The 15,435-nt window shown below is 38.8% G+C and overlaps 1 protein-coding gene across 48 annotated transcripts in view; it reads right to left on the bottom strand.

Annotated features, from left to right (window-relative positions):
- The window catches only part of CCDC158 (coiled-coil domain containing 158), an 80,367-nt gene that overhangs the window by 59,125 nt on the left and 5,807 nt on the right, over nucleotides 1–15,435 (bottom strand). For 16 of the 48 annotated variants that reach the window (XM_069593174.1, XM_069593186.1, XM_069593166.1 and 13 more), the window contains exons 2-6: nucleotides 14,864–14,906; nucleotides 9,334–9,404; nucleotides 8,918–9,100; nucleotides 5,731–5,874; nucleotides 1,342–1,559 (exon numbers count right to left, since the gene is read on the bottom strand). In XM_069593174.1, the coding sequence (XP_069449275.1) occupies nucleotides 1,342–1,559; nucleotides 5,731–5,800 (288 nt within the window). In that variant the 5' untranslated portion in view covers nucleotides 5,801–5,874; nucleotides 8,918–9,100; nucleotides 9,334–9,404; nucleotides 14,864–14,906. Of the gene's footprint in view, nucleotides 1–1,341; nucleotides 1,560–5,730; nucleotides 5,875–8,917; nucleotides 9,151–9,333; nucleotides 9,405–14,863; nucleotides 14,907–15,435 lie in introns of all 48 variants that reach the window. The other 32 variants (XM_069593175.1, XM_069593183.1, XM_069593177.1 and 29 more) reach the window with 10 other exon arrangements.

Genomic DNA, 15,435 nt, shown 5'->3' on the forward strand with positions numbered 1-15,435 from the left:
CTGAGCTGGAGGAAAGTTAGGAGAGTGTGCTTCCAAGAGACCTAAGAGAAAAGAGTGCTTCAAGATGAAAAGAATTGCCATGTGTGTCACATGTTGTGGAAGAGGCAAGTAAGATGAAGCATTGATTAGATTCAGCATCAGCGCTTACCCTACTGAGGCACATCCTGTTACTATCATTTCCTATTTTAAATACCTCAGCCATAAGACTGTAAACATGCACATAAAAAGGAGGACATCTTTTCCAGCTTTATATATCCAGTACCTAGTATAATATCTGTTACATGGGAGGTTTGTGATAAATATTATGTCTCCAAATAACCCTGTTATTTACTAACTGATATAACTATTAATAGTTTATTTGGAGCCAGTCAAGTGTCACATACTCTGCCAGAGGACAGATGTGGAAAATTAATTAAGGCATTGTTTCTATTCCTCATTGGTATTTCTGTGCTTCACCCATCTATCTATCTGTCATCAATCCACCTCTATTAGTGTACTTATCATAAAGTATCATCATTGTTTATATGCCACCTCCCTTCGAGACTATGAACTTATGAGTCCTATCTTATTCATCTTTGCATCCTCTGTACATAACACAGTGATACATCTCTTTCAGCACTTAATAAACTTGTAGAATTCTTAACTGATGAGACAGAACAATGCACTGGTGGATACAATAAAAAGCACTAAACACCACAACAGACGTGTGCACAAGGAGCAATAGCTATACAGAGGAGATCACGCCTACCCGTGTCTAGAGGAAAGTTTTCAGAGAAAAATGCTTGAGCTCAGTCTTGATTGAGAGCAAGAACTGCCAGGCAGACAGTCAGAGAAGGGGGAATGATCTGGGCAAAAGCATGAGGGTCTAGAATTGTAGGTACATCTAGGAAAGAGCAGGTGGCTTGATATTGCTAGAATGGAGGATATATATATAAGGAGCAGGTAGCAGAAGAGGCTAAAATGCACAGGGAAAAGATTAGATTAGATTAGATTACAAAGGCATCTGTGTAAGTTTGACTCTAAGCTATAGACTGCTCAGATCCAACATGCAGTTGTAAAGCTGACTAAATCCAGCTTGATTCTACATAAGGTCCACTTGAAGTTTTTATGGATTAATTTCTAAACACTATTCAGCTATCACGTATACACACACATCTAAAATCCAATCCCCTACCACTGCTTTGAAAAGAAAAACTTGCTATCATGATAGCAGCACAGCAGGCTTGAACCAATTATTAATTATAATTATAGCTGAATGTCATTAAGCATAACACTTTGAGCTATCCAAGTTTCACTAAGATTACACCAAGAGCACAGCAAAAGAATCAATTTGCAACTCACTTCATTTAGTCTTCTCTGCAAATCTTTGACTTGATGTGAATATTCTTCCAAAACACGCTCAATGTGTTCCTTTCCAGGGTAAGGAATGACTTTTCTATGAGAATCAAGTTCCACTTCATATTTAGGGAAAAAAGGAATTTGTGTTATAGTCCCAGTTGAAGATGTGTTTTCAATTATTGCTCCACGAATAGACGACATAAAAAATGGACTTGAAGAACCTAAATATTAAAGACTTAATTAACCAATTAATTAACTGAATAATAAAATAATTTTGTGGTGAACAATTATCCCAGCTGATGCCCTTACTGAACCCTGAAGGAGCTCAAGGTCTCATGGGGAAAAGAGACAAGTGATAGTCGCTCTGAGAGAGAAGGGTACAAGATAAATAGGAGGAGCAGGATAGGAAGAAGGCAGCAGTTTTACTTGCTAGTGATCAAGTGATACTTGCATTGAATGAGCCTTGAAGCATCTATGACTATGAAGTAACTAGCCTGTATTGTAACTCAGTATGTATGAAGTAACTAGTATGTATGGTAACTAGTTTATGTAGTAACTCTATGGTACTGTATCTGAATTTGAGTTTTCAGTATGAACTTAAAAAACAAAAAATCTAATTCCAAGTTTTCAGATACTGAACACTCCCAGACACAGTGTTACTTCACCAGCAATAGGCACACGAGATCCTGGTGTGTGATTACTATTTCCTACTAAAAGGAACCAGGGCTCCTTAGCAAACGGCTGATTCCAGGTTTGGTGGAACAGGAAAAGTACAGTGTGAGTTACAATTAAGAACCACTACCTTTATCAGGCAGAAAAAAATAAGTATTGTAGGAATAAGAGAGTGAGAGTGCTAGAAGTTAGCAGGCTGGATTCCAGAAGCCCAACTGTTCTTGGCAATAAGATCCAAGATAGCAAAGTGAGTAGCTGTTAGCAGTTCAGTCGCTTAGTCGTGACCAACTCTTTGAGACCACAAGAACTGCAGCACACCAGGCTTCTCTGTCCATCACCAACTCCCGCAGTTTGCTCAAAATCATGTCCATCAAGTCAGTGATACCATTTAACCATCTCATCCTCTGTTGTCCCCTTTGCCTCCTGCTTTCAATCTTTCCCAGTATCAGGGTCTTTTCCAAGGAGTCAGTTCTTCCATTCAGGTGGCCAAAGTATTGGAGCTTCAGCTTCAGCATCAGTCCTTCCAATGAATATTTAGGATTGATTTCCTTTAGGATGGACTGGGTGGATCTCCTTGCAGTCCAAGGGACTCTCAAGAGTCTTCTCCAACACCACAGTTCAAAAGCATCAATTATTTGGTGCTCAGTTTTATGGTCCAACTCTCACATCCATACAGGACCACTGGAAAAACCATAGCCTTGACCAGACAGACCTTTGTTGACAAAGTAATGTCTCTGCTTTTTAATATGCTGTCTAGGTTGGAGAAGGCAATGGCACTCCACTCCAGTACTCTTGCCTGGAAAATCCCATGGATGGAGGAGCCTGGTAGGCTGCAGTCCATGGGGTCGCTAAGAGTCGGACACGACTGAACAACTTCACTTTGACTTTTCACTTTCATGCATTGGAGAAGGAAATGGCAACCCACTTCAGTATTCTTGCCTAGAGAGAATCCCAGGGATGGGGGAGCCTGGTGGGCTGCCATCTCTGGGGTTGCACAGAGTCGGACAAGACTGAAGCGACTTAGCAGCAGCAGCAGCAGGTTGGTCATAGCTTTTCTTCCAAGGAGCAAGCGTCTTTTAATTTTCACGGCTGCAGTCACCATCGGCAGTGATTTTGGAGCTCCCAAAATAAAGTCTCACTGTTTCCCCATCTATTGGCTATGAAGTGATGGGACCGGATGCCATGATCTTAGTTTTCTGAATGTTGAGCTTTAAGCCAACTTTTTCACTCTCCTCTTTCACTTTCATCAAGAGGCTCTTTAGTTCCTCTTTGCTTTCTGCCCTAAGGGTGGTGTAATCTGCCTATCTGAGGTTATTATTATTTTTTTTTATCTGAGGTTATTGATACTTCTCCCGGCAATCTTGATTCCAGTGTGTGCTTCATCCAGCCTGGCATTTTGCATGATACTCTGCACATAAGCTAAATAAGCAAGCTGACAATATACAGCCTTGACATACTCCTTTCCCAATTTGCAACCAGTCCGTTGTTCCATGTCTGGTTCTAACTGCTGCTTCTTGACCTGCATACAGAGATCTCAGGAGGCAGGTCAGGTGGTCTGGTATTCCCATCTCTTTAAGAATTTTCCACAGTTTGCTGGGATCCACGTAGTCAATGGCTTTGGTATAGTCAATAAAGCAGAAATAGATGTTTTTCTGAAACTCTCTTGCTTTTTCTACGCCCCAACGGATGTTGGCAATTTGATCTCTGGTTCCTCTACCTTTTCTAAATCCAGTTTGAACATCTGGAAATTCTTGGTTCCCGTACTATTGAAGCCTGGCTTGGAGAATTTTGAGCATAACTTTGCTACCATGTGAGATGAGTGCAACTGTATGGTAGTTTGAACATTTTTGGGCATTGCCTTTCTTTGGGACTGGAATGAAAACTGATCTTTTTCAGTTTGTGGCCACTGCTGAGTTTTCCAAATTTGCTGGCATATTGAGCACAGCACTTTCATAGCATCATCTTTCAGGATCTGAAATAGCTCAACTAGAATTCCATCACCTCCACTAGCTTTGTTTGTAGCTAGTGATACTTCCTAACCACTTGACTTCACATTCCAGGATGCCTGACTCTAGGTGAGTGATCACACCATCATGATTATCTGGGTCATTAAGATCTTTTTTGTATAGTTCTTCTGTGTATTGCTGCCACCTCTTCTTAATATCTTCTGCTTCTGTTAGGTCCACACAACTTCTGTCCTTTATTGTGCCCATCTTTGCATGAAATGTTCCCTTGGTATCTCTAATTTTCTTGAAGAGATCTGTAGTCTTTTCCATTCTATTGTTTTCCTGTATTTCTTTGCATTGATCACTGAGGAAGGCTTTCTTCTCTCTCTCTGGAATTCTTTGGAACTCGGCATTCAAATGGGTATACCTTTCCTTTTCTCCTTTGCCTTTTCTGTACAGATCAAAATAACTGAGTAACTAGAGTAGAGAGGCCATGCATCTGAGACCTTAGATGGATCATCCATGAGGACAATGACACTGCAGGATGATGGTGTGCCTGGGGCGGGAGCGACAGTCCAGCAGCTAAGCGCCCATGCCCCCACTGGCTGAGGGATATCGTGCGGGTGGCGAGGTGAGCGAGGGGAATGAGCAGGGCGGATGGGTCCAGTATGATGGAGGTGCCAACGGCATGAGCATCCTAAGGAGCAGAAGCTTTTACAGAATAAGCATTGAAGATGAGAGTCTGTAAGCAGACGGTGGAACAGCAGGCCTGTAATCCAGAATGAACTCTGGCCGCGTTCTTTCAGACGAGAGAGACATGCAGGGAAACAGGCAGGGCTGTACAGTCACCTGCCTGACTGCCAGAAAGCCCCTCTCCTGCCATGTGCTGCAGAGACCATCCTTCCAATACCCCACTCCCAGTGTGTTTCCTGGTAGGTTCGCAATGGAAGGTGCTGGCAAAAGACCAGAAGGCCGGAGGCGGGGAGAACTGAGGGACTCTCCTCTCTCCTGCTTCAGATGGGCTTCTGGCAGTGAGTGGTGGGTCCATCTTCAGCAGGCAGCCCAGTCCGTGGTTCCAGCTCCTGCTTCTACCCAAGCCTTATAGCAGTTCCTATTCTCAGAGTCCTTTTGGCCCAGAAGCTGGTAGCAGCTTCCTGCTGTGGTTGATCTCTGCACTCTCTCATCTCCCGTGAACCTTTTCGGCTCTTCCAACACCTGCGTTATCAATTCCCTGTATTAAGTGCCGCTTATTTATTCCACCTGTTTATGTCTTCTGTCTGCTGACTGACGTAATTTTCATCAGTCGATGGGAGGCCTGAACTAGAACAGTAGCCATGGGAATGGAGAGGTAAAATGCATTCAAGAGACATTTCTGATACTAGAGAAAGCAGGATGTTGTGCTTGACTGGATGTGGCAGGGAGAGGTGTAAGGGAAAAGAAGTCAAAACAATGCAGAATTGGGGCCTGGAGCAGAACAAGGAAGAGAAGGCATTTAGAGAAATGGCATGTGCGGAAGTGCCTCAACATGGAAACAGTCTTCAAACCAGAAAATAATGTAAACACATGCTAAAAAATAGACATGCTATTTTTAAAAGATTAAACAACTTCTTCCTTATAAAGCAGAATTATAAATAATCTGGTAAACATTCATGAACAAGGTCTGTACCCTGCACAGTTAAACCAAAACATACTAAAAAACAGTGGCTTGAATGAATATTATGAAGGCTGCTTAGTTCTAATTTTCTCCCATTTTTGTTTTATAAAAAACACATACCTGCATTGGATGGGATGCCACTGCTTGATAAAAGATGTTCATTTTTGGGTTCACAAGGTTTTTGTTCCATATTAAATATTTGCTACCTCTTCTTAGAGATCTTGAAATATGAATGCTTCCCTATTTAGTTCTTTGAGTTCTTATCTATAAAAGACAGGGATTTAGTCTTTGTTAATAAGGTACTATGTGAAAATAGTTCACAGAGGAGGAAATGACTATATTCACATTTGAAATTTAACAACAGGTTTTCACCAGGAAAATATTTATACAGAAATATTATTATAAAATTAATAAGTGAACAGAATTTTATTGTAAAACTTGTTGATTTTAATGGCCAAGTGGTTTATTAAAGATAACCCAAAATAAGAAACACTTTTAATCACTACGATTATTAGCACTCTGATCTGGGGCAGACTTTTTTCTCTTCTTATGTCTCTCTCATCAGTTACATTGTCAAATAATGAAAGAAGGCACTTCCTCAGTAAAAAGTCACAATTAGAAATTCAAATTAGAAATCATTAATAAAAGGTAATGGAGGAGGGCATGGCAACTCATTCCAGTATTCTTTCCTGGAAAATCCCATGACAGGGGAGCCTGGTGGGCTACAGTCCATGGAGTCACAAACAGCTGGACACAACTGAGTGACTGAGCACAATAAATAGTAAAAACTTCTTGGACAGCAAACAGTACTCATAAGTTTAGATCAGGCCAAGAGGGGACTTTGGGGTTTGAAGAACACTGGTAGAAGCCTGATTCCAAATCTTCTCCTTATCCTCTGAATATCCATAAAATCAACAACAACAACAACAACAACAACAAATAAATAAATAAATAAAAGCACATGGGCTCCCCTGGAGATGTGGCCGTAAAGGGAAGAAGGAAATGAGAGGGGAAATTTTAGGAACCATCAGAAGCAAAAAGAAGCAAGACATGCCAGTGCTCCTTCTGCCCCTCCCACCTAACATCCCCCACCATCCATAAAAGAGAAGGCAGGAAGACGGCTCTCTCAGACCAATAATCCTGTCCACTAAACAAACAGAAATAGTTAAAAATAGATCACATCCATACAAAACTTCCACAAAGTATCAGAAAATGTGGATAACATCTTTTCTGCTCATGAAAAGTCCACCGAACCCTCCCCAACAACAAACATGAACTCAAAGAAAGCTGTAACACAGCACTTCAAGCTGAACTGAATATTCTCAAACAAGCATCTGGGAATAATGAAAAGTCACCCTTGAATAAGAATTGTAAAGTGTAAGAACGGAAGTGGACAAGAAACAAAGAAAACAAGCCAGTCATCAGGAAGAAATGAAATGAGAGTTGACCAAAGTAAGGAAAGCGAGAGAAGAAAAACACAAAATTATATCAGAAATGAAGACCAAATTACAAAGACCAGAGAATAAACTGCAATGTAAACTTAACAAAGGCATTGAAGGAAGTCAGGAAAACAACCAAGAGGATGAAAGTTGAGATAAAAAAGAAAAAAGGGTTGGAGAGGAAGTGAAAGAAACGGATGACAGGCAAAGGAGGTTGAATATAATTGGTGTCCCTGAAGAAAAAAAGTCCAAAAAATGAAATGGAACTATTATTTAAAACTGTAACCCAAGGAAGCTTCCTAGAAATAAAGGAAGATCCAAATCTATACATCTTTTGATACTAAGGAAAATCAGCCAAGAATGATTAACTTTGAAATACATCCTATTGAAACAATATTAAGATGTTAAAGATTATGAAAAAAATCCTTAGGGCCTTCAGGCAAAAAAAGATGAAGTAATTTATAAAGGCAAAAAGATTAGAATGGCATCAGATTATTCAAAAACAACATACAAAGCAAGGCAACAGAAGACCAGCATTTTCAAGAAATATAAGGAAAAAGAAAGTACAGACCAAGCCTATTATATCTAGCCAAGATCAAAAGATACAAAGGCATGGAAAAGGAGTTTTGAATGTGCCAGAGCACTGTACATAAGTGCCCCTTCTGAGCAACCTGCCAGAGGGAGTGAGGCTTCATCCAACCGATAGATGACCAGCAAATGTGGCAACATGGTAACAGCTGGTGTAAATCTTTGGTTTTTCCAGAGGTTTTAAATTTTTCAAAATAAAACTTGGGAAAAGGGAGGACTATTTAAAAAAAAAAAAAAAGATGACTGGGAACACTGAAAAAAAGATTTATGTGAACATTTTAAATATTCAATTGTAGAGCTGAGACTAAAATAAGAGGAGGGTAATGGCACTGAAAAATAATATATAAATATTATATGTGTGACAATAGAAAACAGATACAACTAAAGACGGGAAGAGAGAATAAAAGGGAAATAGAGGGCCACTGGTTGTAAAAGGTACCATTTAAAATTGACAAAAAGCAAAAGGCTAAACAAGAAAAAATGTTGGAGGGGTTATGGGTGTAGTATAGAAAGCATTAAGGCAAAGGGAACAACTGCTGCTAAGTTCCTTCAGTCGTGTCCGACTCTGTGCGACCCCAGAGACGGCAGCCCACCGGGCTCCTCCATCCCTGGGATTCTCCAGGCAAGAACACTGGAGTGGGTTGCCATTTCCTTCTCCAACGCATGAAAGTGAAAAGTGAAAGTGAAGTCGCTCAGTCGTGTCCGACTCCTAGCAACCCCATGGACTGCAGCCTACCAGGCTCCTCCGTCTATGGGATTTTCCAGGCAAGAGTACTGGAGTGGGTTGCCATTGCCTTCTCCAAAAATCTTAAATGCCAGAAGAATTTTTTTAAAAAAAGAAGAAACACCAAATAAACACATTAATATAATACACACAGTAATTACACCACAAGATAATAATGTAATAACAATGAGACAGAATTTAGGCCAACACAACAGTCATGTCAGTAAGTCTGAAGGGACTTGAATATTTAAAGAAACTTCAAATTAGCTCTTAAAAAAAATTCAATCTGTGCTGAAAAAATTCAACACCATGATCTGCTAGGTAAATGAATGCAATAAGAAAGCATGGGGTGTCCATACTATCCAAAGCAATCTGCAGACTTAATGTGATCCCCATTAAAATTACCCTGGCATTTTTCACAGAACTAGGACAAATAATTCCAAATGTATCAGTTCTGTTCAGTTGCTCAGTTGTGTCCGACTCTTTGCGACCCCATGAATCGCAGCACACCAGGCCTCCCTGTCATCACCAACTCCCGGAGTTCACTCAGACTCACGTCCATAGAGTCAGTGATGCCATCCAGCCATCTCATCCTCCGTCGTCCCCTTCTCCTCCTGCCCCCAATCCCTCCCAGCATCGGAGTCTTTTCCAATGAGTCAACTCTTCACATGAGGTGGCCAAAGTACTGGAGTTTCAGCTTTAGCATCAGTCCTTCCAAAGAAATTCCAGGGCTGATCTCCTTCAGAATGGATATAGAACCATAAAAGACCCATAACTGCCAAAGAAATCCTGAGGAAAATAAAACAAAGCAGGAGGCATACCCCTCCCAGACTTCAGACAATATTACAAAGGTACAGTAGTCAAAACAGCATGGTACTGGCTGCCCTCCCCCCCCCTCCCCCACCGCAACTCCTACCACAGGCATATGGATCAATGGTACAGAACAGAGAGCCCAGAAATAAGCCCACTCACCTATGGTCAATTAATCTTTGACAAAGGAGGCAAGAATATAAAATCGGAAAAAGTCTCTTCAGCAAGTGGTGCTGAAAAAAGTTAGACAATGGCATGTAAATCAATGAAGTTAGAAAACATCCTCATACTATATACAAAAGTAAACTCAAAATGACTTAAATACTTAAATATAAGACATGACCCCATAAAACTCCTAGAAGAGAACGTATATAAAATATTTCTAATAAAAGTCATACCAATGTTTTCTTAGGTTAATCTCCCAAAGCAATAGAAATAAAAGCAAAAATAAACAACTGGGCCCTAATCAAACTTATAAGCTTTTGCATAGCAAATGAAACTATAAACAGAATGAAAAGACAACCTACAGACTGGGAGAAATTATTTGCAAATGATGTGGCTGACAAAGGATTAATTTTCAAAATATACAAAGAGCTCATACAACTCAATAACAAAAAAGCAAACAACCCAATCAAAAAATGGGCAGAAGACCTAAATAGACATTTCTCCAAAGAAGACATACAGATGGCCAACAGGCATATGAAAAGATGTTCATCACTAATTATTAGAGATTTACAAATAAAAACTACAATGAGATACCACTACACACCAATCAGAATAGCCATCAATAAAAAGTCTACAAATAATAAATGCTGGAGAGGATGCAAAGAAAAGGGAACCTTTTTACACTGATGGTGGGAATGTATATTGGTACAGCCATTATAAAAAACAGTATGAAGGGTCCTCAAAAAATTAGAGTAGCATATACCTAGACAAAACTAATTCAAAAAGAGATGAGCACCCCTGTGTTCACAGCAGCACTATTTACAGTAGCCAAGACATGGAAACAACTTAAATGTCCACTGACAGATAAATGGATGTGTGTGTGTGTGTGTGTGTGTGTGTGTGTATACAATTTAATACCATTTGCAGCAACATGAATGGACCTAGAGATTATCATAGTAAGCAAAGTAAGTCAGAAAGAAAAAGACAAATACCATATATCACTTATATGTCGAATCTAAAATATTACACAGATGAGCATATCAATGAAACAGAAACAGACTCACAGAAATAGAGAACAGGCTCACAGTGGCCAAGGGGAAGAGCACTGGGAGGGAAGGACTGGGAGTTTGGGATTAGCAGATGCACACTATTATATATTCAATGGATAAACAACAAGGTCCTATTGTATAGCACAAGGAACTATATTCAATACCCTGTAATAAGCCATAATAGAAAAGAATATGAATATATATGTATAATTTTGCTGCACAGCAGAAACTAAGACAACACTATAAATCAAACATACATCAATATATTTTTTTTAAAAAAAAGCATAGGTTAAAATCCTGATAACCAGACCAAACAGTCTTCAAGCCAAAGAGGACAAAGGGCATTTAAGTTAAAAGCTTCATCCCACAATAACAATATAATGCCTCTGACTCTGCTACTGCTGCTAAGTCGCTTCAGTCGTGCCCGACTCTGTGCAACCCCATAGACAGCAGCCCACCAGGCTCTCCTGTCCCTGGGATTCTCCAGGCAAGAACACTGGAGTGGATTGCCATTTCCTTCTCCAATGCATGAAAGTGAAAAGTGAAAGTGAAGTCACTCAGTCATGTCCAACTCTTAGCCAGGCTCCTCTGTCCATGGGATTCTCCAGGCAAGAGTACTGGAGTGGGGTGCCATTGCCTTCTCTGCCTCTGACTCTACGTACCATTTTACACAGCAATCATTTAGATAAAACATAAATTACAGGAAATGCAATAAGAACTAGAAACAGTAATAATGAGAGGCTTTAACACATCACTCAGCATGAGATAGATCAAGCAGCCAAAAAATAAGTATGAATATAAAAGATTTAGAAATAATCACTAAGGCAGACTTTGTGGATATACATTGAATACTATATTTTAATAATAGAGAAAACACCTTCCTGTCAGAAGAATAGAATAGAATATTCACACATAGAATATTCACAAAACTTAATCATACTCTAGGACACAAATAATTGATTATCAGCTTCCATAAACAGAAATGACAAACATCCCCCTCTGGTCACAATGTAATATGAGAAAGTAAAAGTAAAACCCCCAAAGCAAAAAAGCCTTTCCACTTAAAAATTAAAAGGCTTTGTATTAAATAACTCTTATGTGATAAGAGAAATATAAACAGAAATTTTTAAATTTCTAAAAAAATGACAATGAAAGCACTACATATCAGAATCTGAGATACATTAAAGCAATGCAAAAAAGAAAATTCCCAGCCTTAAACACCTATTTTAATTAAAAAAAAAACATGAAAATAAGTGAATTAGATCTGTAACACAAAAAGATTTCTAATACAAAAAGGGAGGGGGGAATATAACAAAAGCACATGGTAGGACATAATAAAGATAGAAGCAGAAATTAAGAAAACAGAAAAACAATAGATCACATTAATGAATCTGAACCCTAATTCTTTAAAAAATATTGTAAAGTAATTAACCTCCAATTAAAATAAATAAATTTATATTAAAAAAATAGATGTAGGTAAGAACGATCAAAATGGTGGAAAGAGGAATATTACACATACTTCTCATCATTTTTATAATGTAAGCATTGTGTTAAAAGTTATTTTTAAACACTTCTGAGCTAAAAAGAATTTTGCTGTTGAACAGAATTCGTTTTTATTACACTTACAGTTTTGCCTTTTAGATTACTGAGGTGACATCTGTCAAAACAATGATTGAATTCTACCCTAATACGTTTGTACTATCATTTTCAGGAAATAAGTGGCAGGGAAACATTAAGGGAAACATTCCATGAAGAATTATAACAAATGGAATGTTACTCAAGATTGCCAGGCAATTTAAATGTTCTAAATAGAAAAAATTGCTATTTGGGGGGGAAAAGAAAAACACTTCTCATTTAAACAAATTTTATCATGAATGTTTGCTGTTTAACTTTGCTTACATATTAAAATGATATATTTGGGGATTCTTCAGGATGATAAAGGTAAGAAAATGTAAATTATTGAGTAACGTAATTATCATAAATTAGATATAGATCCAAAGCATGAAGGAATGAGTAGGGCAGGCGGAATCAAAGCCCAGGATTAGGAGATCATACACTAATCCACTCTGCTTGAAAGCGGACTTTGGGCTATCAAGAAAGAAACAGAATCTACGAGCAAGATAAGCACAACAGGTACGTCTACCTGCCAATGCTGTTAGTTATTTTATGTATATACCTTAGAGTAATGAAATGTCTTTTAAAAATTATTTGTAATCTAGATTTTCACTGTTTTAGACTGATCAAATCATTGAACTGGTCAAATCATTCAGTATTTATTTTCATTGCATTGTAAGAATTGTAACCTTATTCCTATATTCAGGCATAAAACTTATTAAATTACTAAGGATTTCTGGAAAAAGATTTTTTTTTTTTGTCTCAGTAAGTCATGAAACTGAAAATGCTGCACTTTGTTGATTTGCGGATCAAAACATGAACTTACATGTGTTTGATTTAAACCTCTGAGAAAAGCACACAGATGAGATCTTGGCCTCTTCTAGTATGCCCAAGATTTATTAAGAACAATTCTGCCTGGTTTAAAATTATGATCAGGTTCACACTGAAAGAAGCCTAAACTTCTGACAAATAATAGCTAGGTAAAGATTCTACTCTTGTTGTTAGAATGTTGCAGAAAAGGCCTTAAAAAGAGACCAAAGACCACAAAATGAGGACTTTTGGAGGAAAAGAAGGCTTTAGTTTTTGTTACACATCTGAGCTAAGGGACTTAAAACTATCTCCTGGGTTTTCACCTCTTCTCCCTGGCTTCCAAAAGCTGTGGTGACTGTACACCTATACTTTGCCTAAAGTGACCAGTCCTCACCTTGATTTCTTTCTGTATGGCTATGCCAGGTAGCCCTCTCCTGTGACTGTGATAGAATGTGACTGTCTCCATAGTAAGCTGATTCAGAATCCATGATCTATTTTCATTTGGAAAGATTACTTACAATGCGGGCTTCCCTGATAGCTCAGTTGGTAAAGAATCCACCTGCAATGCAGGAGACCCCGGTTTGATTCCTGGGCCAGGGAGATCCCCTGGAGAAGGGAAAGGCTACCCACTCCAATATTCTGGCCTGGAGAATTCCATGGACTGTATAGTCCATGGGATCACAAAGAGTTGGACAAGACTGAGCAACTTTCACTTTCACTTACAATGTATGTTACATTTAGATTGCTGGATTCATCAATTAATGACTCAAGCCCTTAGGATGCTACCTTTCACAGAAGCCTGAGATTGGTGATTTTATAAAGCTGGTCCATACTCTTGCAGAACCAGTCTGCAGGTATGTTTTCCCAGGAAATCCTAAGGTACTCTAGTGTGTTAGTCAGTCAGTCATATCTGACTCTTTGAAACCCCATGGACTATACTCTGCCAGGCTCCTCTGTCCATGGGATTCTCCAGGCAAGAGTACTGGAGTGTGTTGCCATTTCTTTCTCCGGGGAATCGTCCAAACCCAGGGATTGAACCCAGGTCTCTTGTATTGCAGGAAGACTCTTTACCATCTGAGCCACCAGGGAAGACTAAGACTAATCCATGTATCACATGTCTGGGCCAGTGAAGAGAGCAGTTATTGCTCAATAAACCTTTATTGCCTGAGTTATTGTTCTCACTACTAACTTCACATCACTCATGGGTTCAAGTTCTAGCTCTGTGATCTACCATCTATGTGACCTTGAGAACAGTATTTAACCTCTGTAAGACTGTAAGATAGATACAGAGTATATACCACAAAAGAATAAGAATTACCTGAGATAACTCATCAGACTTACTATCCTGTTGCCTCAATCTATAGGAAACTAGCACTACATAATGGAATAGTAAACCAAGAATACTGTTTTTGAAATTTAAGCAGTGTATACCAGCTCATTTCCTCATAATAAATGACCATATCTTTCTGTTTATCTAGAAAGAAGGTACATTTCATATATGCCCTCTAAAGGAAAAAAAAGTGGGTTCAGAATGCACTGAGTAAACAGAGGGGCCATTATAATGTAATAGAGAATTAAGTTACATAAGATTCTACATCACCAGTATATGAGACCGTTTTGGAAGGAGGCAGCCCAGAAAAAAAACAATACTTAGAATCGTAATTCTGCCTTTGGTCACCTGTGAAAACAAGAGGCAAATCTATTCACATCTCTGAGCTTCAATTCCTACCATTACTAAATGAGGTTAGGGGTGTGTCTTCCAAACTTTTTTTAAGGAGTGGAAGCCTTTCGTTGAATCTTCAGACACCTGACTACACACCCTCCTCTCTGCCCTCCAAATACCTTTATGGAATACAGAAGGCTCCACTGAGCAGAGTTTGAAAACCACAGAGATAAACCCCTTATAACTTTATGATATTAGATATTCTAGCCTAGGCATATGATCAAGCTTAAGACCTCAGGCTCTAAAATTAGTTGCAGATATAATAAATTAGTGTTATCAGTTTTATTTAGTCACAATTCTTAAGTATAACCCAAAGCAAAATAAGAAATACCTTAAAATCTGGATATTCTTATTTTCACTTATCCTATTAACACCTGAAAAACAGAAAATATTTTAAAATCTGCTTATTAATATATATACTACTTCATTATCTAAAATTTATTATTTTCAAAAAGTTCAACTTGCAAGTTCATTTTCATCATTTAAGATCTTAACAACACCTAAAACACATACATACAATAGCAACAACAAAAGTTTGAATTCTTCCTTTGGGTTTATCTTGTATATGAAAGTATTGACATTTGACATTTATAGCACTTAAAATGGCACCTGTGGCACTTATCTACAATAAGTTTATACAACAGAACATGTTCAGCTATATGCTCCCTACTTTGCTGTGCTTAGTCGCTCAGTCGTTTCTGACTCTTTGTGACCCCAGGGACTGTAGCCCGCCAGGCCCCTCTGTCCATGGGATTCTCCAGGCAAGAATACTGGAGTGGGTTGCCATGTCCTCTTCCAGGGGATCTTCCCACCCCAAGGCCTGAAGCCAGGTCTCCTGCATTGCAGGTGGATTCTTTACCATCTGAGCCACCACGGAAGTCCATGCTCTCTATTGGTCTAACA

Source organism: Ovis canadensis, chromosome 6 (assembly GCF_042477335.2).
Source record: "Ovis canadensis isolate MfBH-ARS-UI-01 breed Bighorn chromosome 6, ARS-UI_OviCan_v2, whole genome shotgun sequence".
Lineage (NCBI taxonomy): Eukaryota > Metazoa > Chordata > Mammalia > Artiodactyla > Bovidae > Ovis > Ovis canadensis.